Source organism: Lagenorhynchus albirostris, chromosome 2 (genome assembly GCF_949774975.1).
Source record: "Lagenorhynchus albirostris chromosome 2, mLagAlb1.1, whole genome shotgun sequence".
NCBI lineage: Eukaryota > Metazoa > Chordata > Mammalia > Artiodactyla > Delphinidae > Lagenorhynchus > Lagenorhynchus albirostris.
Window position 1 is genome coordinate 146,693,804 of NC_083096.1, and position 27,035 is coordinate 146,720,838.

Below are 27,035 nucleotides of genomic sequence, written 5' to 3' on the forward strand. Positions count from 1 at the left end.
AAAATTTAAAACAATGTTATTTCACATATTTTTCTTGTTTTTCATTGTTTATTAATGTTAGGTCCTATCTTTGTTACTTCATCCTAGCTAGAATCAGAAGTTCTGTCCAATGTTTGGGTTTCTCTTACCTAGAAAATAACAGGTGAGGAAAGTTGCCACTATCTTGGCAGGGGTAATTTATGCTTATCTACATCTTACCAGGAAGATGTAGAGCTTATGTTACACAAAGGAGGTAGGGAAGAATATATTTGTTTACAGCATCAGTTAATCTCAGCTGGTCTAGATTGACTGAGTGCTTATCTCCAGAGCTATTGACTCTTGGTAAATAATGTAAAATCTATCAACTAAAGATATATGATGTCCTGAAACCAGGGATCTGTGAGTTGTTACAGAGCAAGAAGCAGCAGCCTGTCTTCATTGCTTAGGAATGTTAATTTTATTTAAGATTAGCACCAGATTTTGGTGGGGGCAGGGAGTAGGGGATGTCAGGGTTCAAAGGCTAAGCCTGGTCACATAGCTGGAATAGATTTATGTGAACAATTCAACATGAGACCCCTACCACAGGCAGATTTGGGGCTTCCTAGCACTGGAGGGCTGCACAAAACACAGAGATGGGCTGAGATCTGGAGACGATGCATATCCTGTGTGATGTTACCCCATGGGTAGACCTAGAAGCCTGCCTCTGGGAACCCCAAAGCCCTTTCAATGCACATCCTTCGTCTGTTGTTATTGTATTATTTCCTTTGTAATAAAGCTGGTTTTTGAGTGTAAACTAAGTCTTCTGAGTCATTTCAACAAATACTTAAAGTTCTTAGTGAGTCATTTCAACAAATACTTAAAATTCTTAGTGTATAATTTACATAGGTTGGCACCAAGAGGATCCATTAGGACTTCACTTGCTACTTCATTTCTCAATTTAAAAAACCTTTATTGAAATATTATTTACATACAGTAAAATATGCCCATTTAAATTATAGTTTGATGCTTTTTTTTTCTTTGCGGTACACGGGCCTCTCACTGTTGTGGCCTCTCCCATTGCGGAGCACAGGCTCCAGACGCGCAGGCTTAGCGGCCATGGCTCACGGGCCCAGCCGCTCCGCGGCATGTGGGATCTTCCCGGACCGGGGCACGAACCTGTAACTCCTGCATCGGCAGGCGGACTCTCAACCACTGCGCCACCAGGGAAGCCCTGTTTGTAGATTTTTTGATGATGGTCATTCTGACTGATGTGAGGTGATACCTCATTGTGGTATCAGATCCAGTTAATGGTTAGGAAAAATTAATGATCTCTAATCAGCAAGTCTTCTTTATCATGTACCCAGATTTGTGTTAGGTTCCAGGGAGAATAAACAAATAAAGAAAACCTAATACTTTCCCTTGAGAACCGATATTCATATTTAGGAGACATGATTTACGTACCACTTATACTGTGAGGAAGTGGTCTAAGCTGCAGACCCATACTGGAATCCATGTGAGTTATCAGTAAAGTAAGGTGTCAGACGAGGAAGGATGGGATGGGCTAATGGAAGCTTGACAGGTGAGGAAAATTCGCATTTGTAAAGGGATCTATGCAGAGAAGAAATAAAGATAACGTATTTAGAGATAGGTAAAAGAAAGCCTGAGACAACAAATGGAATATAAGATTTTAATGTTTCTAACAAAAGCTGCTTATTAAATGACAGAAATCTTAGTGATGCACATTTAGGTGGTACGCAGCCCTTGGCTAATAAAATAATGCTGCCACCAATCCTTGCACACATGTTTTGAGCATGCCTGTCAGTATATAGGTAGGAAACATTCCAGTGAGTAGAACTGCTGCTCAAAGACTATGTACCATTTTATTATATATTGAAAATATCATTCTGAAATAGTTACTAATCTACATTTCCACCAACAGATGGTATCACTATCTCAGATATTACAGGTATCAGAGTTTTTTATCTTTTCCAAACTTACAGATGAAAAATAAATTTTCATAGTGATTGTATTTTACCCTTTTTATTAACAAGACTGAGTATCTTTCAGAGAAATTTTGTATTTCTTTTCTCTGAACTGCCTGTGTAGGTCTTTACTCCATGTCTCCTTTGCATTGTTGGTTTTTCCCTCATTGCTTTTTTTTTTTTTATTATGAAAGAATCACCTTTTATTTTTTTAATTTTTTTTGGCCACACCATGCAGCACATGGTATCTTAGTCCCCTGACCAGGGATTGAACCCACTGCTCCTGCATTTGAAGTGCAGAGTCTTAACCAGTGGACGGCCAGACAAGTCCCTCCCTCATTGCTTTTTAAGAACTCTTAAATTTTTAGGAATTTTTATCTCTTATACCTATTCCACATGTTTCTGACTAGTTTATAATTCAGTCTGTTGACATATTAATTATATTTTGAACATCCAGAGGGTTTTTTTTGACTTTTTATTTTGTAAATTATAAAATTTCCCAAGTCCCCCTTTATTTTTTTCCTCCTTTTTATCCTCATTGACTTTTTAAATTTTACTACTTTATTTTCTAGAGCAGTTTTAGATTTACAGAAAAAATGTGCAGAAAGTACATAGAGTTTCCATATAACCAACCCCATTCTCCCTTCCTCACCCAGCCCCTCCAAAGGTTCCCCTACTACTAACATCTTCCATAGTGTGGTATATTTATTACAACTGATGAACCAATATTGATAGATTATTATTGAATAAAGTTTACATTAGGGTTCACGCTTCGTGTTGTAAAGTTCTCTGGGTTTTAACAAATTGTTATATAAATGAGCACAAGTAGCCTCTGTATATTGTCCCTGTGTTACTTACTTCTTTAAATCAGGCTGAGACCCATTAGCTCAAAAGCCTGCCAATGCCAAACTCAAACTTTTACACATCGAATTGTTTTAAATATATCCCTGATAAGCATACTTTTAGCTATGTAATGCCTGTCTGCTTTGTGTGTCCTGTGAAACTGCACCCAACATCTGCTAGCCATAGGTAAGATAAACTCTGTAGCTACAGAGACCCCAAGCCACAGCTGCCCTGCAGAGCCCTCAACTCTGCACTGTTCTGTGAAGTGACATTACTAGACACGTAAGCCCTCTCTCCAACCCATCTCTCCCCTGGGAGTTCCCTTGCCCTCCTCCCCTTCTGCATGGTGTTCCCTCTGCCTCCAAATGGTCTCATACTGTGGGGACTGCCACCCGCGAAACCCTGTCAAAGTGCTGCTCAAATAAAGGCTTCTTGTGTGCTACCACCACCTCGTGGTCATATCTTTTTCCTTGATCAGCCCTGAAATCCTCAAATTTACTACATTAATACATGCATAATGCCATGTTTCTACCATTTCTGAATCATACAGAACCACTTTACCACTTTAACAATACCCTATGCTCCACGTATTCCTCCCTCCCTCTTCCTAAACCTCTAGCAACCACTGCTCTCTTCACTGTTTCCATAATTTTGCCTTTTCCAGAATGTCATATAATTGGGATCATATAGTACATAACCTCTTCAGACTGGCCTCTTTACTTAGCAATATGCGTTTAACGTTCCTGCATGTCTCTTCATGGCTTGATGGCTCATTTCTTTTTATCACTGTATAATATTCCATTGTCTAAATGAACCACAGGACATATTGGTTGCTTCCAATTCGGGAGCAATTATGAATAAAGATGCTGGGAACGTTTATGTTCAGGTTTTTGTGTGGATGTAGTTTTCAACTCATTTGTGTTATACCTAGAAGCCTGATCGCTAGAACATATAGTAAGCACATATTTAGCTTTGTAAGAAACTGCCGAACTGGTTTCCTACGTGGCTTAGCATTTCGCATTCTCACCAGCAATGAATGAGAGTTTCTTTTGCTCCACATCTTTGTCAGCATTTGATGTTGTCAGTGTTTTGAATTTCAGCCATTCGAATAGGCTTTTGGTAATATCTCATTGCGTTAGTTTGCAATTCCTAATGACACATGATGTTGAGCTCCGTTTCCTGTGTTTGTTTGCCATCCATATATCTTCTGTGGTGAAGTGTCTGCTCAGATGTTCTATCCATTTTTATATTCGGGTTTTTTTATTGTTAAGTTCTGAGAAACTTTGTATTTAGTAGTCCCCATCCCCAACCGTGGTTTTGCTTTCTGCAGTGTCAGTTACCCAAGATCAACCATTGTCTGAAAAAATTAAATGGAAAATTCCAGAAATAATTCATAATTTTTAAATTGGGAGCCATTCTGAGTAGGTTGATGAACTCTCATGCTGTCCTGCTCTGTCCCACCCAGGATGTGAATCATTCCTTCATCCAGGGTATCCCACTCCTTAGTTACTTAGTAGACATCTTGGTTATCAGAACGACTGTCACAGTATCTCACTGCTTGTGTTCAAGTAACCTTTATTTTACTTAATAATGACCCCAATGCACAAAAGTAGAAATGTTGGCAATTTGGACGTTCCCTTACTGTGGCTAATTTATAAATTAAACTCTGTCATAGTTATGTATGTATAGGAGAAAACATAGTATATATAGGGTTCAGTACTATCTGTGGATTCAGGAATCCACTGGGTTCCTGGAATGTATCCCTTGCAGATAAGGGGGGACTACTGTATTTTGGATACAAACCCTTTATCTGATATATCTTTTGTAAATATTTTTTCTCAGCCTGTAACTTATCTTTCCTTTCTCATAACAAAAGCTTTTGCAGATTAAAAAAAAAAGCTTTTCCAGACCAGACTATTTTTATTTTAATGAATTAAAAATTTAATTTAATGAATTAATGCTTGATCTGTTATACCTTTTATTGACCTTTATAATTCAATTTATTTACTTATTTTTCTGTTGCATAATTCAATATTTCTTCTATTCATGGTTTCCAGCTGGTGTGTTTGCTTAGAAAGAGTTTTCTAGGCCATGTTCCAAGTTATACAGCTGCTTTTTCTATTTATTTTATATTTGCAAATTAATCTATGCAAAATGATTTCTATTATAAGGATTTAGACAGAAATCTAAATTTTTTTCCAAAAAATACCCAGTTGTCCTTCCATTTATTAAATAATCTATCTTTCTGTACTGATACCAAATTGCATCTTTGTCATAAATTAAATTCCTCTATGTATTTAAAATTATAAACTGTTTCATTGAGCTCTCTTCTCATGAGCCAAATTCAGATTTTTCAAAAATGATAATATTTATACATTTTTCTGTCTTGTAGAACTATTCCATGCTCAGTACCTTTTTTAAAAAAATATTTTTTCTTTAAAAGTCTATAGGAAACAAAACAAACAAAACATGTTTTGTTTTATGAAATAGTTCAAAGATATTTTTATTTGATGACCTCAAATTTCCACACTGAGTTACCCTTGCTTTACAGTTGTTCTTAATAGAAAATGCTCTAATATTTTCCATTATATCTTTGAGAATAATTTTTCATTTTTTTTCTTTGTTTCCTGTAAGATTGTTATAAACCTGAAAATTTATGAAAATATGTATTATGTAACCTTAAAATGTATCAAATTATATATCCAGCTAGATATAAAAATGAGTAGAAAATAATGAAATTATCGTTATTATTTTATAATAGATATAAAGGTAACTGTGGTAATTAGCTTGTAATCATTCTATTTTATTTGTTACCTAATGCACTTAAAACACATTCAAAATAATCAGTGTTTTGGATCCATATTAAAGTTTAATTGTTTAAGGGAATAAAAGTAACTTCATTGGCAGTGTTCAAATAGCTCAAATTATTTTCAAATATTATTATACAAACATATCATAAAATGGGGAGCAAACAGTATACACCTAAAATAGTATTCCTTTCCACATACAAAATAAGTTTTAATATTTTATATGTTAATTGATTAATCAATCAATTAATTAGTTGACACATTGGTACTAAGACTCTCCTGGCCTCAAGGATGAGAAAACCTAAATTTATTTGGTGGTGTTTTTCAAGTGGCGATATAACAGGAGGCATTGGGAGAGACAAGAAGGCCTTAATGTGGGGGAAACAGAGAGTCCTAGAGTTTCAAATATGTCTGCATCCTCCCCTCAATGAGTGAGGCGGGGACAAAAATGTGAAGGTCTGGCATGTGTCCTATTCCCACACCTTATTCTAGTCAGGAACTAAATGTCTACTTTGAGAATTTCTGACTCTCTAAACTGAAAGAACATCTGTGGTAGCCCAGTTGTATCAGAAAGGCAAAACAATAAATGAATTATTTTAACATGGGGACACCCGTAGGAGCAGGCGGTGGTGGTTTAAGACATCTGCTGGTAATACCCAAGAGAGTTGAGAGGTGTTGTGTGGGACATAAAAATTTTATAAGAGCATATAGTGAATAAGAGAAGTAATAAAATTAAACATTTATTTGGTGAGAACTTTCTATACTTGAAGACAGATGATAATTATCCAATTCAAAAAGCACTATCAAGCTTAAGCTAGAAAAAGAAACATAAATTCTTACATAGATTCATTACAACTAAAGTGCAATAAATCTTAAAAGCTGAGAGAAAGAATGTTTATCAATGAAGGAACAGCTATCAGAGTGGTAACAGTTTTCTTAACAGCAGCAATGGAAACCGTATATCATATTTCTTAAGGGAAACAGACTGATGAACTACAATTCTGGTAAAGTACAAAATTAAGGTGTCTTCAGGAAAAATAAGAGAATTCACCCTTAAACAAAGGAAGCTTAAAATTGATATAGGAACAAAGGAAGCTTAAAATTGATATATTCTCAAAAAATTAATCATGACTGATCAGTAAAAAAGTGTTTTATTAAATGAGGTAATGTTAGTAAATTGGACAGTTTTATGTAAAAACAAAAAAGGATATTTACCAAATTTTGCTCAAGAAAATATAGAAAACCATTTAATGTCAATGTCCAATTGAGTTTGTAAAAGGGAAAAATACTTGTTGAATAACTATCCCAAAACAACTCAGAATCTAGATTTATTGTTGCACTTTTCAAAATTTTACAGTTTTCACGCTTTGTGAGGAACTCAGGAGTATAAATAAAAGTAGGAAGGATTTTAGATGATATCACATTGACTATATAATTCTGATATCACAATCTGACAAATGAATTCTTAAAAAAGATAAATTTCTCTATGGGTGTAAAATTAAAACTATTAAATAAAATATTATTAAACCAAATTCAAAAACTTGTTTAAAGTAATATTTAACAATTACTACATTACACTAATCTTCAAATTGCTAAACTTCATTGCTAAAAAAATTGATTTAATACCTTATATTAACAATCCTAATTAGAAAAAAAAGGTTCAATTTTTTTTTTTTTTTTTGCAGTACGCGGGCCTCTCCCTGTTGTGGCCTCTCCCGTTGCAGAGCACAGGCTCCGGACGCGCAGGCTCAGCGGCCATGGCTCACGGGCCCAGCCTCTCTGCGGCATGTGGGATCTTCCCGGACCGGGGCATGAATCCATGTCCCCTGCATCAGCAGGCGGACTCTCAACCACTGCGGCACCAGGGAAGACCCTAAAAGCTTCAATTTATATTAAAGATTTTTTATATATTCAGCCTCCATTATATTTTCTCTTCTTCTTCCCCTTGTTCATTCTGCTTCCATATTCCTTATTCTTATGCATCCTCCTTCTCTCCCTCTCCCTCAGTTGTGTCTTGGCAATTCTTCAGCCTTTGCACATCGACATTGATTTGTGTCAATCTGTCAATTTATGGAAAAAAAAAACTATTGGGATATTGGAACTATCCTGAAATTATAATTTATCGGGGGAGAAAGATTTGAAACTTTTAAAGAAATGATTCTTCCCATTTACGAACATGGTATATCATTTTTCATTTACTTAAAATTTGCACGCTTAGAATATTGCCATGCACATTGTAAGTGCTCCTTGTGTTTTAGCAATTATTGCAATCTTAGCGGTATCTGAACTTGTCTTTACTTTCCTCCCTACTCTGTTATTGGATGACGTGTGTCCAAATGTGAGCACTATTCCTCTATCATGCAAATTTTGGACACTTTTACTCTCCTCATTTAAATAATTCTGTATTTTAAAGTATTTCAGTATGAATCTGTAATACTGCATAATTACAAAGAAATAAATTTAAAATGTTTACATGAATAAAGAAATATATTTTGTTCCTTAACACATAAAGGTTTACCATACATCCAAGTCATATTTTCTCCTTCAATGAGTTGTATGGTATGTGGCTTTCTACTCTGGGGGAAAAAATCTAAGAAACTCATTTGGAAGAAATAAATTAATAACTTAGTAAACTTTTATTTTTCTCTGAGTCCATAGATTACAATCCCCCACCAAAAGTGTGAGAGAGCATAGTCTAGATGGAGCAGAATTCCCCACAATGAGATCCTACATAATCTGTTAAAGTGAAATATAATCCTTTAAGGGATACAGAGAAAACATCTTTTTTTTAAAAAGCCCTACCCATACAGACGGCCAAAAGACACATGAAAAAATGCTTAACATCACTAATCATTAGAGAAATGTAAATCAAAATTATAATGGAGTATCACCTCACACAAGTCAGAATGGGCGTCATCAAAAAATCTACAAACAATTAATGCTGGAGAGGGTGTGGAGAAAACGGGACCCTCCTACACTGTTGGTGGGAAGGTAAATTGGTAAAACCATTATGGAGAACAGTATGGAGATTCCTTAAAAAACTAAATATAGAACTACCATATGATCCAGTAGTCCCAATCCTGGGATTATATCCAGAGAAAACCATAATTTGAAAAACTACATGCACCCAAAGGTCATGGCAGCACTATTTATAATAGCCAAGACATGGAAGCAACCTAAATGTCTATCGACAGAAGAGTGGATAAAGAAGATGTGGTACATATATACAATGGAATATTACTCAGCCATAAAAAATAATGAAATAATGCCTTTATCAGCAACTTGGATGGACCTGGAGATTGTCATACTGAGTGAAGTAAGTCAGACAGAAAGACAAATATCCTATGATGTCGCTTATATATGGAATCTAAAAAAATGATACAAATGAACTTATTTACAAAACAGAAATAGAGTCACAGATGTAGAAAACAAACTTATGGTTACTGGGGGAAAGAGGAGTTAGGGATACATTGGGAGATTGGGATTGACATATACACACTGCTATATATAAAATAGATAACTAATAAGGACCTACTGTATAGCACAGGGAATTCTACTCAATACTCTATAATGACCTATACGAGAAAAGAATCTAAAAAAGAGTGGATACAATTATATGTATAACTGATTCACTTTGCTGTACACCTGAAACTAATACAAAATCATAAATCAGCTATACTGCAATAAAATTTTAAAAAATAAAAAAGCTCTACCCAGAAATAAATTTTTGAGTTTTAAAGGGATGAAAAGAGAAATATATCAGATGTCAGGGTCAGTGTGGATTTTTTCAGTCGAAATAAAAATGGTTGGTGGTTGGCCTGAGGTTAAGAGAAAAGGCAAGAGTAATGATCACACATATTTTTTAGAGAAGACTTTATTTGCCTGTGCAAATCAATCAGTCTACATTATTTGATTAGGCACTTAGTGAGTGCAGAGATCTTTATTAAGGACTGAGCCTGAAGGAATATCCCTTTTTTAATTGGTCTCTTCTTTATTTTCTTGAAATTTCTATCTTAATCCTATTTAAAGAGAATCAAATAAAAGGGAAATTTTGGGAGTCTCTGGAAAGACACTAAAAAGGTAAGGCAGTCCTATAGGTAGTATTTGGAAGGAATGTTAAGAACCCATTGATACCTAGAAAGCTAGGAACTCATCATGTACATATATGAATCCAATACACAGTGACTCCTGGTCATACTCTCACCTTTTGGTTACTGTCTTCCTTCACAGAGCAGTTCACAGTGAATGGCATTCAGGGGCCAATCTTGGCTCCATTAGGTGGAAAAGCTGAGTTCAGTAGCCAGCTGTCCCCACCACAGAGTGCAGAACACATGGAAATACGCTGGTTCTAGAACCACTACACAAAACCTGTTCACCTGTACTGAAATGGTAAAGACTTGTATGGAGAAACCATCTCCAAGTATGTGGAGTGGACAGAGCTCCTGAAAGAAGTCACTGGAGAGGGTAAGGTGACCCTCAGGTTCCTTAATGTGAATGCTGCTGCTGATGGGTGGTACCACTGTTTCTTCAAAGATGGTGATTTCTGTGATGAGGCCATCAGAGAAGTGAAGGTCACAGGTAAGGATGGATCCCTCTGAGGCTTCTATGCATCCACAATTCTCAATCCATCTGAGGCTGAGTATTAGGAATATTCTTAGTGTTCCTGACCATTTCATATTACAGGGTTTGCTTAGCAAGTTCAAATTCATGCATTTAGTCTTTAAATGGGGAAGAGTGTTGGATTAAGAATGCAAATTGTGTCTGTGCACATATTACCTTTATCGGCAAGAACTGTCTGTTTTCCCAGGTCCATGTGCACTGTTAGATCTTTAAAGTATCAACAGAATCCTTTCAGGATTTGGTACTATATTTTTCAATTATTTTTGACAACACTTTAGTAAAACTTGACTCTATAAACCACCTAAATCTTTACAACTGTCTCCTTAATGATCATTCTTGTTCCCATTTCTCCCTGACTCAATTTGCTGACTACGTAGTTCTTAAATATAGTTCAGAAAGCCTTCATCTGTAATCTTCTGTGTCCTCCAATATCACCTCAGTCATGGTTTTCTGAATAACAAAGAAATGGTGGCAAGATGGAGGACTTGAAGTAAACTGAAAGGCTTCCAAATGTGAGGGCACAAGGATAGGGACCTAGGCCCATTCACATTTAACATTTTCATTAGTTATTGTGACGTTCATCTGTATTACCTAGAGCTAAGCTATTCAATATGATAGCCACTAGCCACATGTGGCTACTTACATTTATATTTAAATTAAATAAAATTAAAATTAGGCAAAATTTAAAGTAAAAAATTAAATAAATTGAAAATTTAGTTCTTTACTCTCACTGACCACATCTTGATCTTAGCCAAAAAGCCAATAAGGGATCACTGACCACATCTTAGGTGCTAAAGTCTCACATTGCAAAAAGCTACTGAATGGACAGCACAGATATGGAATATTTCCATCACTGCAGAAACTTTTATCAGACAGAGCTGCTCTAGAGGAACTCTTTAAATCTCTACTCATTCTTTCTTTGCCCACGCATTAGGCAATTCTTAACATCCCCAGCAATGTCCTAAAAATTTTCAAAAACTTGTTTATTTTCTCTAAACTGATATCTACTGCTTTATTTTGATAATAGTAGTGTGTTACCTGTTTTATTCAAAGAGCACATAAATTAAAGTTTCAATTAAAGTCGCAAACTTGCCTTTATGCTATTTACTGCTTATTAATAAATTATGGTAGCTCATATGTGACTAACGATGAAGATACAAGAAAAAATGTTACACTATAAATTCTATGAGGACTGAGATCTTGATTATTTTTGTTCATCATTACGTCCATGGACCTAGCCCAGTCTCCTAGATTTAGTAAATAATCAATAAATATTTTTGACTAAGTGAATAAATGAAACAAAAAGGCATTTCCTCTCCTGACTTTTTAGGACCAGGTTGTTAATTTGGATATCATACCCCTTCAGTCTGGCTTAGCCTTTTTCCCTTTTGATTAGCTTGTAGAAGCAATCAGAGCCCCACAGCGCTTGACTATCAGTGTATCTAAGGGCATAAGGTTTAAAGTAGAAGAAGGGGGCTTTTCTTTCTCTCTTATGTTTCCCCATCCCTTCACCTAAATATTGTTTTCCCCTTTCTTTCCAACCAGCTACAAGCCTGGAAACGCAGATTCTTGTGCATCCTCCTAATACCAAAGGTCTTTTAGTGGAGTGTAATTCAAGAGGTTGGTTCCCGCAACCTCAAATGGAATGGAGAGACAGCAGAGGAGAGATCATTCTACCTTCATCAAAATTTCACTCACAGCATACTGACAAATCGTTCAATCTGAAGATGACCCTTCTTCTAAGATGGAGCTCCTATGGGAATGTCACTTGCTACCTTCGAAACCTGTAACTGGTCAAGAGGAAGGAACAAACATTGTCCTATCAGGTGAGATCTGTGTGTTTGTTCTTCAAATGATGGCCATTGTCATCAAATTTATAAACTAAAGAGAAAAATTAATACACTTTCTTCACTTGGTTTTCAGGATATTATGTTCTCTTGGCTTTGTTCACCATCTTGCTTGTCTTCTTTCTTATTCTCTTCTGCTACTTCATCTTTTTCGCTCCACCTTCTTGATATATGAGTTTCCCAGGGCATAGTCTTTGAGTCTTTTTTTCTCTATTGTGACTTAATTCTATCTCAAGGCTTTACATAAAACCAATATGATAAGAATTCCTCGAATGATATCTTCTACCCAGACCTCTCTCCCAAACTCTAGTCTCATCTCTAAACTCAACATCTCAGTGTGGAAGTCTAGTAAATATCCTCAATCACACAGATCAAAAACTAAACTCTTAATCAGCTGTCAACTTGTGTGATTTATTGCCTTCCCAGTCACACTTCTTATTTTTATTTTCTCAGAAAAAAATCCTTGAAGTCATCCTTGACTCCCATCTTTCTCTTATAGTCTACATCACACGTGTCGAGAGATAATACTAGCTTTACCTTTAAAATATACCCAGAGTCTCACCACTTCTTACCACCTTTGCTGCCCTCCAAGTCTGAGACACCATCACCCATGGTCTGAACATTGGCAATAGCAACTGAAAAGTTCTCCCTACTACTTCTCTTGTCCACTATGGTATATTCTCAACACATGGATAGGAGGATCCATTTAAAACATGAGATATATGTCTCCCTCTGTTTAAGACCCTGCAATTGTTCCCTGTTTTATTCAAAGTAAAATGCCCCACCAATGTCCTGCACTATCTCTGCCCCTGTTACCTATCTGACCTCATCCCCTAATGTTCTCTGTGTCTCCTCTACTCTAGTCACACAGAACTCCTTGCTGTTCCCCAACCGTGACAGAACTGCTCCTGCCTGGGGTCTTTGCTCCAGTTGTTCCCTCTTCCCAGAATGCTATAATTCCAATAAATTACCTATCTCCTTCAAATCTATACTCAAGTCTCACCTTGTAAGTAAGGACCACTTTGACAAACCAACTTGGAAAAATGCAACCTTTACCACCCCCTCCACCTGGTATTTTCTATCACCTTACCCTCTTTTAATTTTTCTTTTTTATATAGTAGTATCACCTTTTTTTTTTTTTTTTTTTTTTTTTTTTTTTGCGGTACGCGGGCCTCTCACTGTTGTGGCCTCTCCCGTTGCGGAGAACAGGCTCCAGACGTGCAGGCTCAGCGGCCATGGCTCACAGGCCCAGCCGCTCCGCGGCATGCGGGATCCTCCCGGACCGGGGCACGAACCCGTGTCCCCTGCATCGGCAGGCGGACTCTCAACCACTGCGCCACCAGGGAAGCCCGTAGTATCACCTTTTAACCTGCTATGTAACTTATTTATTATGTTTATTGTCACTTATCTATCTCCCTTTCTAAAACATGAAGATAGAGATCTTTGTTGTAATATACCCCAGTTTCTTCAAATATTGCATGGCACATAGTAGGTAAGCAATAAATAATCAATACTTGAATGATTGAAATAAAATAAAATGAGTGCCTTGGAAACTGCTGAGTAAATGTACATGTATTAGTATTTGTATATGTCTGTGAAATTCATGTTGGACAGATGCTGAGAGGGGTATCCCAATTCAAGATTATTATAATAGGAATAAGTTCCCAACAGGTTTAGCAGTTTACTACTTTTAGAACATTTTTGTGTTTATTTCTCTGGGCAGAAAGACATCAGATTCCCAAACAAAATGATAGGTGTCTATGCCCAGTATGTGCAAACCAGCAAACCAAAGCAGGTGCTTGTTCACACGAATAGGAAAGGAGGAAAGCTTATGTAAACGTATGTCTCCATGTATTCAAGAAGAATAATGCCAGACCCAGTGAATACATTGGAGAATTCAGAACTGCGCATATATTGGTTGCTTAGACAAAAGGACTGAAGGACTGAGTTGGTCTGAGGCTTAGTAGGAAGAACCCAGCTCTGCCTTAGGGAGAACATGAGACAGAATGGATGGGAAGAATTGGGGTGAGAAGCCTTCATTCACCTTTGCTCCAGTCTCAAACTAATCACACTGGGCTCAGTCCCACTCTGGACCCTTTGTCACTTTTCACTCACCCAATTATAACTACCTCCACAAACTGGCTTAGGTCTAATATCCCACTGTCATGAGGTCTTGAATGCTTTAGATGAATCTATTTCCGATAAACTGTATTTATCGGAAACATTGTATTCTGATACAATGTATACATTGTATTCCATGGAATACAATTTGGATACAGATTCTGGTCATAATTCTGGTTCTGCTGCTGACATTTGTCATGGTGCCCAGTGTCTATTTATATTACAGATTACAAGGTAAGTGGGTTTGAAGGGCAGGAGATATAAAGTGGGGGTGGGAGAGCTAAAGCTGCCTGACCCTTGATTCCCAAGCCCATCTACCTCAGGAAGTTCTAAACTCTCGGGACAAATGTTAGACATACGCCCTTCATCATTCCTTGGTCCTAGATATTCTTTAGCCACGGAGCTTCTGACAATGCTGTTTATCTGAAAGCCTGGGCTTTCTTCTACCTCAGTCAAATTGAAATCCTTTTTTTTCCCATATGGTGATAGCTTTCCCAACAAACTGGGAGATCTTTTTAACATTTAGCATTTAACATGTAACACAGTTTACACATATTTCTTACTTGACTCCTTAAATGGTCCAGTGATCCTGTCAGGGGCAGGAAATAAAGTGCTAATTATACAGGGCAGAAACAGCGAGCAGAGGTCACTTAATAGTCCACAGCATCAGGAAAATAGAACATGCAGGGAGAGTTACACCAGGTGGCCTACCCTTCCTAGGGAGAAAGTTTTCATCCAACTCAACTATGTTGTATTGGGGGAAATGGACTTGGAGGATTTGGGGGAAAATTTTAAGACACAAAATAGCTGTTTGATTTGAGGGTGTGCTCACTTTTAAAAGCTTCAAATGCACAGATGCTTTCTGGTATAGCTCTATCTTTCAAGACTATATTCTTCTGAGGTCTCTTTCTGCCTGAAAACCTGGACTTCCACAAAGACTCTCTCTTTGGTAGGTCAATGTTCTGTATGTTCTCCAGGAGCACAGCTGAGAGGAGCCACAGTTCACAGTCTCCTGTATGTTCCAGAGCAGGTACCAAATACTGTCTGCTTATTACCGGACACACAGGTGAGCAAGACCCCTCCCGGGTCCCTTGGTGTATGGTGCTGTGTCCCACAAATCCTATAGAGGTACTTCTGTTTATGCACGGATGCCACATTTTTGTTGTTGATGGGGAGATAAAAATGAGGGCTATCTTATGCCACCATGATACTCATGAGTCTTTGTATCCCATATTTTAAACACTAAGTTAGACTCTGTATAGTACTCCCCAGCAGAGGACTGGGCACGACCTGTGGTAGTAAGCACCCGCATCATAGACTATTTTTATGGAAAGACTATATAGCCAAGTGACACCACGACGTGCACTAAATAAGATTTTAAACAAAATGCTGTCTAACCAGCCTTCCATTGATGAAATTCTTACTTTCAGAGCTCTTATGATCTCTTAGGCAGTTCAGACATCTCCAGACCTATCCTACTCCAGCCTATTTTGAACCCAGACAATACAAGGACTAGTGCATTACTTTGTCTCATCCTCCAAATGAGACACGTTGATTGATGGACTAGATAGAGAAAAAGAAAGATAAGTTGCTTTTCTCTGGGTCTGTTTAGGCTCAGCCCCAAACTGGTCCCATCCTAGAAAGAGCTCTGCTTACTGTCCCAGTGACACACAGCTTTAGACCTAAGCCTTTAGATCCTTGGGATCCTCTAGTCCTAAGCCTTAGCCATATTTTTTTCCCTTGGTCCTATTCTAAATAAATACAAAGGGATGGCATTAAAATATAACTCTTGCTTTCTTGGTGCATTTCCCCCAGTGCAAAGTGTCTCCACACCAATAACTGATGTTTATCTCTTTTTTCCTTCAGATTGCTCCTGCAATGTGATACCTCCTTGGTCAGTGGGCATACCGGTAGTCTTGACTTCAATATGTGTGAGTGTCTTCCTCATTATCTATTTGCATCACAAAAAAAGAGGCATGTGGGACCAGAAAGATGAGAACTTCATGAAAGTATCTCCTTTCCCAAGTGATTAGTAGCTGGCAAAACATTTAGCTGAAGAAGAGTAACAGGTTATTTATCAGAAAGCCTGGGCTTCTTGTACCTCAAATATTTGTTTGAATTACATGAACAATAAACTTTTGGATCTCATGTCATTGAGTTTGGATTCCAGCCTCCAAATTTATGGGCTTAATGATACAAATTGATGATGCTTCTCCTCCATAGCAAAAGAACATATTTCTTTCAGTGTAATAGCTATATTTTTGCCAAAAATCCAGCCCTCATTTCACTTAATAAAATATGCCAATTCTTCCTGTACTTTAATCTTAGAGGAGATAATAATTCAGTATATCTTAAACTTTTGGGGTCATAGACTATTTTAGAGACTGATGCAAAGTAAAAAAGTCCTCTTCTCAAAATAATTCATACGTCCACAGATATTTCGCTTAAGTTTATGGTCTGTATGGACAACTGAAACTGATCCTTGTCCTCTTTGACTCTCTCTTTTTTTTTTTTTTTTTAGAGGTACGCGGGCCTCTCCCTGTTGTGGTCTCTCCTGTTGTGGAGCACAGGCTCCAGAAGCGCAGACTCAGCGGCCATGGCTCACGGGCCCAGCCGCTCCGCGGCATGTGGGATCTTCCCGGGCTGGGTCACGATCCCGTGTCCCCTGCATCGGCAGGCGGACTCTCTGACTCTCTTTAAGGGTGAAATTGAAAAGGCAATTGTGAAAGTTTGAGGATAGCTGAACCCAACATATTTTAAAATGTGTCATCAGCTCTATCTTTGAGGTCCCCATGGAAATTATGTATACATGTCAATGATCAGCAAGGTAAGGTAATTTTTTTATTATAGCTGGAGCTGTAGCTATAGCCAAAAATCACAATGCAGAAGCCACAAAGTAGCGCTGAACAATTCAGAGGATTTTATTTATTAATTTTCTCCTATGAAATAAAGACAAAATACCCTAAACCAGACCAGACTGAAAGTGCTTTTGTATTTTACTCTAAGAAAGTCCCTACCTGAGTCTTGCTTATTAACCATGTTAGCAGACTAAATGCCGTATCCATCAGTGCTGGAGGAAAGGAGCAAGATGCTATGATAATAGCTAGTATATATTAAATATTTATTATGTGCAGTATGCATTTTATAAGATTAATATATTTAATTTTCAGTGAATTAGATTTTATCTGTGATAAAATCTGGTACACAAAGAAGTTGAATAGCTATTCACACCGTTAAATGATGGTGGTGCCAGGACCCCAACCAGGCACTTAGACTACTTAGCCCTCTGTTTCAACAGCTGTAGTGTACTGTTCCTCAATGAAAAGACTAAAAATAAAGTAAAAAAGAAAGAGATATTTAGTCATAGCAGCCTTGTGAAAGGGAATTTATCATTACAGGGAAATACAGCCCAGGCATTTAGCGATTTATGAGGCTTCCATTGGATATAACTGAAAGCCCCAAGAACAGGCTGCAGGTCACTGTCATTGTTGAAACAGACCCGGAATCCTTAAGAATCTGGGGGGCTTCCCTGGTGGTGCAGTGATTGAGACCCCGTGCCCCGGTCCGGGAAGATCCCACATGCCGTGGAACGGCTGGGCCCGTGAGCCATGGTCGGTAAGCCTGTGTGGTCGGAGCCTATGCTCCGCAGCGGGAGAGGCCACAACAGTGAGAGGCCTGCGTACCAAAAAAAAAAAAAAGAATGAATCTGCGAATTAAAATTTTATTTTTGCTTGCTCTACCTTGAGGACCTAAAGTTGAGTCATTGATCACAGAAGCCTCCACCCACACTGCTCACAACTCCTGGTAATTACGCAGGTAACACACATCCACTAACCTCTTTTATAATTGCTACTGAACTTTCTTCTCTTTACCTAAAATGGACTTTCCCCTGAAGGTACTGCTTCCTCTACAACTATCTCATTTAGCAACCGTCTTCCCTATTTAGGCAGCTTGCTGTTTGCTGTGCCTTTCTGGACTGATTTTCCTTCTTGAGGCTTATCAATTCAGAAATCTCTTATCATTTAAATTCATTTAAATTCATTTAACAAATATGAATTGCCAGGAAATTCCACAAGCATTGTACATTTTAATTCTGCAAGAGATGCAGAAGACACTCAATCTGCAAGAGATGTATACCGTTTATTTCCAAGAACCAGTGCCAGGCTAGAGTCAGACTTCTTGGCAATACTATTACCTGTGTGAACTTGGGAAAGTTATTTTAAGTCTCTGAACTGCAGTTTCCTCATCTTTAAAATATTGATGATGATGCCTACTTCATAAGGTTATTTTAGGTTAAATTAGTCAATATATCAAAGTCATTTGGCCTGGCTTCGCACATAGTACAAACAACACTAATGTATGATATTATTGTTAATATCATTACTATTAGCATAATCTAGGGATTCTGTCTCAATTCCCTCTCTGGTGTCTTATCTGCTACATGTGTTTGCCATCATCCTTCTCCCCTTTTCTCCTAATCTTATGGCATGTCTTTCTTCACTCGCACCCCACCATCATCTTAACTTTCCTTCTAAGCATGGACAGCTCTAGCCATGCTTAGAAGCTATGCTTCCTAGCCATGTAGGAAGGAAAGAAAATTAAAAACTCAGCTTAGATTTAAACACACACACACACACACAATCCTCTGAATAAATACTCTTAGCATCTTTGTACTATCTTCCAAGTTTTTCTTTCAATTTTGTTTTAAATTATTTTCTATCCTTTATGAGAAGAGGTTTGAAGTTCTCCTAAATGTTAATGTGAGAAAAATAGAGGTATGTGACCAAGAGAGAGACTTACAGACTCTCCACTCTCTGATCCTTATGCACACACTCCCAGGGCAATTTTGCTATTTTTAAAAAACTTATGCTATTACCCTTATAAAAGGGATCTCTGATCTAGTTAAGGGCAGAGAATTTATATCAAATTATAGGAGAAAGTAGATATTAATTAGGTGAACGCTTTACCCTCCATTTGTACAGTCTAAGACCGTATGGAATATATCATGTGGGCAACAACCTTGGTGACTTCAGAGTTTTCGCTTCTCCAACAAGAATATTGTCAATTATTTCAACTGTTATTTCAAGGACGTGGATTTAAGACTCCTGACTTCGGCTTCCTCATCCTCACCATCTTGGTTGTCTTTCTCTACAAGGTAGTATGAATCAGTGAACAATCATGTCAATGAAACAAACTAGGGTTGATATAAGAAAGTAATTTTTAATAGACATAGCTGTCCAGTAATGAAACAGATACCCTAACTGTTGGCAATGGTGTTCCCATCACAAGACATATTAATCAATATTATGAGTTAGGCGTGTTTTCCACCTTTATAATCACCCAGAAAACATACTTTACAGAAGACTTCTGCTCCAGATAAGAGGATGACTTTTGAGAATTGTAAGATCTCTTTCATCTCAGAGATTCTGTTCATCTTAGACTATTCTATTTCACCATACTCCTCAAGAGAGTAGAATTCTACAGCTACAGCACCACATAAAGAAGATAAAGGTATAATGTGTCTATCTGTCCTTCAGACTCTGGCCGACCAGAGCAAGTGTCATGATGCTTGGGTGGAAGAATGGGTATCTGCCTCTTTGCAGCCTTCTTCCAGACTTAGGCCAAATGTACTCATCTCCAGGGTCATCCACATAACCCAGCCTACTTCTCCTTCACCCACACATAAGCCCAGAAGTATGGAGTAATAGGAATGTGAAAAGTAAATTTATTGGTCTGTAATTCAGTTCTCCTTTCCCTCTGTGACCCTTTTAATTCTTGCATCTCTTTCCAGTCCCCATTTCAGATCCACATTTCCAGTTGGATGTCATGTAGTTGGAAGATATGACTCTGATCCTGTGTGTTCTGATGGTCTTTATCACCATGGTCATTTCCTTTATTTACTTTATATTCAGAGGTAAATGGAATGGGAAGGGTGGTAACTCAGAAGGCATCTTTCTTCCATCTGGTCTCCAGATACAATCTCAGATTGTAGCCTTCTTGAGGATCCTGGGGTTTCTACAAAAGTGACCTTTCCAGTCTTTGTGCCTTAATAACTGGGGAAAGCAGCAAAGACTTGTAGATTTTCTCTTGATCTGTTAATGTGCAAAGCTCTTGGTGGATTTGATGTGATAATAATACACTAGAGATTTTCCTGCCAGAACGTGTACTTTTCTAACGATATCTTTGGCACATGTAATGAAACTACACATGTAATGAAGCTGCCCAAGCCAGGATGATAATATTCTCAGGATAACTCTAAATTCAACTAAATATGATTATGGAGGAAAGAAAAAAGAAGTGAGGGGAGTACCCTGTTTATTAAAGAAAAAAAAAAAGAGAAAAAATAAGGTGATTTCGAGACCAGGTTTTACTCAGGCTAGAGAAGAAAGGTTGCTTAATGAAAAGAACATAGTGTTTGAACCCAGAGAGTTAGGTTTCTATCCTGACTTAACCATGCTGAGTGACCTTGGGTTAATGGCTTATCCCTTCTGATCTACTTTTATTTCCTCCACAAAATGCGGAATATAATTATGAGATTGTGAAGATTAGAAATTTTGATGTAAAACGTCTAACATTGTGCCTGATAAACAACAAATATCACATGCACACACATGCATGCATATACCTGCACATACACACACATCAGGGAGGCAATCAGAGGGGGAGAAGACCAGAAGTGGTCAGATTCTACCCCAGTGAAATCTGTCTATCTCTTCCTCTCTGCTTCTATATCTCTTGAAACATCTACCTCTACTGCCTCTCATTGCCTCTACCTGTTCTCTCAAAATCTCACAGAGGTATCAGCTGATGTCACTGAAAGAAATGTACACAATATAGTCCCTTCCTAAAAAAGGAAAGGAAGAGAGAAAGAAAGAAGGAAAGAAAGGAAGGAGGGAAGGAAGGAAGAAAGGAAGGAAACAAGAAAGGAAGGAAGGAAGGAAGGAAGAGAGGGAGGGAGGGAGGAAGGGAGGAAGGGAGGGAGGGAGGAAGGGAGGGAGGGAGAAGGGAGGGAAAGGAGGAAGACTTATGTCTTATAAGGGCTTTCTGATTGTAGCTGCCTTGAGGCTCCGGGGTTTCTACAAGTGCAGTATTAGTGCCTCAAACTCCAGTGACAGTCTCATTTCTGACTTCACACTTTGATAGTTCTCTCAAGTAAAATTGGAAGGCCCAAGTGTTTCATCCAGAAACATTCAATACTGAGCTCTTTGTGAAGTTTAGATGTTTTCTTCTATTTTGATCTCAAATGCAGAATTAAAAATTTAATATCATAGTTAATAATAACAATTTAATATTATAGAAACTTGTAGATGTCCACAAAGGCTGGACAGGAACATTTATGAGCCTATGTTCACAGTAAGGCATGTGAACTAATGAAATCCCCTAACTAATTTGAAATCCCCTAACTAATGCCCAATGATGAAAGTCCTGGCTTTGTTGTGCAGATATAATCTTCTTATGAAAATGGAAGGAAATGTAGAATTAGTCACACGGGAAGAAAAATTTTAATTCTCCTGTTCCACCAGCAATCTCCAATCCTAAAACGTTCCATTAAAAAATGTATGCAAGGTTACAAAAACATGTACTCTTAATTACTAGCAGACTTTTTCCCCCGAATACAATGCAAATCCATGATAAGTTATTATGGACAATACAGAGAAATTATTTTTACTTAAACCAAAAAAAAGACTTATAACCTATAACCACAAAAATGGGTATTTGTTTTTTCATCTTTACATCCACTGACTCTTGGCTTTCTCTGTACTACGTGTTGAGAGCTGCTAGATGTTGACGTGGCCAATTAGGACAACGAGCAAAACAGTAACAGTCAAGCTTTTATCCCCTTATTGTGGGCATATAAGAGGCCAAAAAAGGAAAGCTGTGGTGGCTCCTTACAGTTCCATTTCCCCCACAGAACAGCACTGGGTAAGGGTCAGGTGACACGCAGCACAGGTGGGGGAAATTGTGTCTCACTATAAAGAACACTGAACAAAAGGCTCCTGCCATTTTATGGACGCAGGGGAGAGCGGATGGGGAGGAGAGACAGAGAAGGGCTAGAATGGAAAAATAGAGCAGAGAAGAAGCTTTTAGTCAAGACACCGTCACCCAATTAAAGAAGGTCTCAGAAGAGGCAACTAAAAAGCATCTCAGCTGAGGACCCCAATAACGAGGCCTCCAAAAGGAGGTACCTGGGCTGGGAATGCAGGTATGCATATGAGCATGGCTGCTGGGGGCCGGAGACCTAGTCCTTGACTGCAGCTTCCTCCAGAGAGTGCAAGGAGTTGACTGTGCACCAAGTCTGGTGTGGGGAGGACAGCTTTCCTGCATGGGGCCTGCTACGCAAAGCCTTTGTAATTTCCTATGATTGGACATAAGGAATTACACATGGGAATCTGGCCTGGAGTCAGACCCTCATTACCTCTCCAATGTGGAGAAACATTCCACCCTTTGAGATTAAACAAAGGCAAGGACAAGTCCATGATTCCTACAGTACAGATTTATGCTTCTCATGCCTAGTTTCCGCCATTAAGGAAAACAACCCAATCAATATCTTTGCATCCAAAGGCACAGGTTAATGATACAGGGAAGCAGAAAGGAGCCTGTACCCAGTATTCATCCACTCAAAAGTAAGGTTTTAATTTCATTCTTTTACATGTAGCTGTCCAGTTTTCCCAGTACCACTTATTGAAGAGGCTGTCTTTTCTCCATTGTATATTCTTGCCTCCTTTATCAAAGATAAGGTGACCATATGTGCATGGGTTTATCTCTTGGCTTTCTATCCTGTTACATTGATCTATATTTCTGTTTTTGTGTCAGTACCATACTGTCTTGATTACTGTAGATTTGTAGTATAGTCTGAAGTCCAAGAGCCTGATTCTGCCACCTCTGTTTTTCATTCTCAAGATTGCTTTGGCTATTCGGGGTCTTTTGTATTTCCATACAAATTGTGCAATATTTTCTTCTAATTCTGTGAAAAATGCCATTGGTAGTTTGATAGGGATTGCATTGAATTGGTAGATTGCTTTGGGTAGTATAGTCATTTTTACAATATTGATTCTTCCAATACAAGAACATGGTATATCTCTCTATCTGTTTGTATCATCTTTAATTTCTTTCATCAGTGTCTTATAGTTTTCTGCATATAGGTCTTTTGTCTCCTTCGGTATGTTTATTCCTAGTTATTTTATTCTTTTGATTGCAATGGTAAATGGAAGTGTTTCCTTAATTTCTCTTTCAGATTTTTCATCATTGGTGTATAGGAATGCAAGATGTATATGTATAGGAATGCATGTATGTATAGGAATGCATTAACACCATACACAAAGATAAACTCAAAGTGGATTAAAGACCTAAATGTAAGGCCAGACACTATAAAACTCTTAGAGGAAAACATAGGCAGAACACTCTATGACATAAATCACACCAAGATCCTTTCGACCCACCTCCTAGAGGAAGGGAAGTAAAAACAAAAATAAACAAATGGGACTTAATGAAACTTAAAGGCTTTTGCACAGCAAAGGAAACCATAAACAAGATGAAAAGACAACCCTCAGAATGGGAGAAAATATTTGCAAATGAAGCAACTGACAAGGGATTAATCTCCTGAATATACAAACAGCTCATGCAGCTCAATATCAAAAAGATAAAAAAACCCAATCAAAAAATGGGCAAAAGAACTAAATAGACATATTTCCATAGAAGAAATACAGATGGCCAAGAGGTACTTGAAAAGGTGCTCGACATCACTAATTATTAGAGAAATGCAGGTCAAAACTAAAATGAGATATCACCTCACACAGGTCAGAATGGCCATCATCAAAAAATCTACAAACAATAAATGCTGGAGAGGTTGCGGAGAAAAGGGAACCCTCTTGCACTGTTGGTGGGAATGTAAATTGATACAGCCACTATGGAGAACAGTATGGAGGTTCCTAAAAAAACTAAAAATAGAGCTACCATACAAAACAGCGATCCCACTACTGGGCATATTCCCTGAGAAAACCATAATTCAAAAAGAGTCATGTACAACAATGTTCATTGCAGCTCTATTTACAATAGCCAGGTCATGGAAGCAACCTAAGTGTCCATCAACAGATGAATGGATAAAGAAGATGTGGCACATATATACAATGGAATATTACTCAGCCATAAAAGAAACAAAACTGAGTTATTTGTAGTGAGGTGGGTGGACCTAGAGACTGTCATACAGAGTGAAGTAAGTCAGAAAGAGAAAAACAAATACTGTATGCTAACACATATATATGGAACCAAAAAAAGAAAAAACGTTCTGAAGAACCTAGGGGCAGGACAGGAATAAAGATGCAGACATAGAGAATGGACTTGAGGACACAGGGAGGGGGAAGGGTAAGCTGGGACGAAGTGAGAGAGTGGCATGGACATATATATACTACCAAATGTAAAATATTTAGCTAGTGGGAAGCAGCCGCATGGCACAAGGAGATCAGCTCGGTGCTTTGTGTCCACATAGAGGGGTGAGAGGGAGACGCAAGAGGGAGGAGAGGGCTTCCCTGGTGGCGCAGTGGTTGGGAGTCCGCCTGCTGATGCAGGGGACGCGGGTTCGTGCCCCGGTCCGGGAGGATCTCACATGCCGCGGAGCAGCTGGGCCGGTGGGCCATGGCCGCTGGGCCTGCGCGTCCGGGGCCTGTGCTCCACAATGGGAGAGACCACAGCAGTGAGAGGCCCACGTACCGCAAAAAAAAAAAAAAGATGGAGGAGATATGGGGATATATGTATATGTATAGCTGATTCACTTTGTTGTAAAGCAGAAACTAACACACCATTGTAAAGCAATTATACTCCAATAAAGATATTAAAAAAAAGAGTCAGGTTTATCTGCTGACCCAGTGGGATTAAAAGAAGAGTTAGAATCAAGGAGAAATTTTACTCCTAGAAATTTCATTCACAGTGGAGGGGACCAGAATTGTTAAAAACGAATCCTGTTTTCATCCACTTGGTTCCCTAAGGCCATTTCTCAGCACTGCTCCTCTGTATCCTATGGAGACCAACGAAAGAGTTGCGTTAGCCACTCAAAGATTTTGCCAATTATCTTTTCGGTTTTCCCAGATTTCTACTTAAAAAAAATTAAGGCAATACATTAATTGATTTGAAAGAGAGATTATACAATGTAGTCAACTGAAAAGACCCAGTTTACTCTACTTGTCACCATTTACACTCTATTAATATGTCTCACATTGCTAATATTATAGAGTTTATAGCAGCAACCTCATGACAGGCCAAAATTGAAAATGGTCAAAGTTGACCATAAATTGAAATGCTCTAAATTAGCTATGAGATTTTTAACTTTAAAAAAATCAACCACTTCCCATAATCAAGTCAATTTTGTTTTACAAAGAAAAAATAATTTCCCCAAATTCATTTTCTACAATTTTTCTTAATGTTTTCTCTGGTTCTTCCAAGTTTGTGTTAGGGTTTTGGTATGAATCTCATTGTTTTTTCAATAACTGCTTTCTCTGCACCCTTTCATTGAATGAGTTTAGCTCTTCTCCTGTGTTGATAAGTTGATTATTCCATTTTGATGTCTCTTATGTTTCACAATTTTTCAAGTTCCAGAAGGGTAAGGGGATGCATAAGAATGTTTAGAAAAGTTGTAAAAACAAATCCACAAATCCACTGCAGTTTCTGATGTGTCTTATGATGTAAGCATCACTATTATTGTGCAATAGCCTTTTCCAAGCAAACAAACACAACATATAGTGATTTACTGTTATCTGAGTTATGAGGGTGCAGGAAGAGAGTAAGAAGACAGAGAGAAAGAAAGAGAGAGAGAGTGAATATATATTATTGATTATATTTTCACCGGGGTATTCATTTACTTCAGTTGCAAAGAGATACTGTGCAAATTAAATCAGACTCTTTTCTAGAATGCCTTTATTCCTTGTACACTTTCTCCCAGCAGAGGTTTCCCTCTCATTGATTTAAGCCAGGGAATTCAAGTTAATGACTTCTACATAAAAGTTTTTTCTCATGGCTTTTCCAAAGATGTTTTTGGCATCTCAGAGGAAATCAATTTGTTCTCAAACATGTTTTTATTTCAGCTACTTGCCTTTAGTAAAATTTGAATTTACAATACCTCAAGTACATTTTATTTCCTTGACAGGTTTCCTGCAAAATTAAGGGATTAAACAAGCATCAAATGTTTCATCTGGGACAGTGGATAAAGAGACAACAGAGGAACAATATGCTAAGATTTCCAAATAAAGTAACTGTGGCTTTACAATTTTATATAAAGCCAAATAATTGTCAGTGGAGGGCAAGTAAAATATATTTGTACACTCAAGTTTGCATTTCGCTTGTAGCTCTTGTGCAAACTATGTTAACTTTAAAAAAAAAGGATAGAAAGTAATCAGAAGACAGATAGAAAGTAATCAGAAGACAGCAAATTAGGGGAATGACTGGAATAAAAACAAGTAATCTACAGGGCAAAATGGAAGTAACTCTGAAAATAGAAATAAATCTATACCCATCAGTAATTAAATGTCATATCTATCCATAATTAAACATGTCCATTGAAAGAAAACTATTTTCAAATCTATGATGTTTACAAGAGACTTAACTAATGCTCAATGACAGAAAAGTTGAAAATACAGGGATGCAAAGACCAAAACTATGCAACTTTTACCAAAATATATGTTGAAAGATATATTAATATTCTGTAAAAAAAAATAATTAAAAAGAAATAAGCAGGAATAAAATGGTCATCCACAAAATAAAGATAAGAACCATGAACCAAAACTTTCTAAAAATTAGTGCATAGTACATAAACACTAATAATGCACTCTTAACCTTCCTACACTGTTGGTGGGAATGTAAACTGGTGC

The 27,035-nt window shown here is 37.7% G+C and overlaps 1 protein-coding gene across 1 annotated transcript in view; it reads left to right on the top strand.

Annotated features, from left to right (window-relative positions):
• The first annotated feature begins 1,509 nt into the window (after positions 1–1,509).
• Positions 1,510–27,035, top strand: part of LOC132515552 (putative selection and upkeep of intraepithelial T-cells protein 1 homolog) — a 36,397-nt gene continuing 10,871 nt past the window's right edge. The window contains 7 exon segments of the mRNA XM_060141937.1: positions 1,510–1,537; positions 9,773–10,168; positions 11,756–11,989; positions 11,992–12,045; positions 14,311–14,412; positions 16,045–16,152; positions 19,970–20,092. Coding sequence (XP_059997920.1) covers positions 1,510–1,537; positions 9,773–10,168; positions 11,756–11,989; positions 11,992–12,045; positions 14,311–14,412; positions 16,045–16,152; positions 19,970–20,092 — 1,045 coding nt within the window.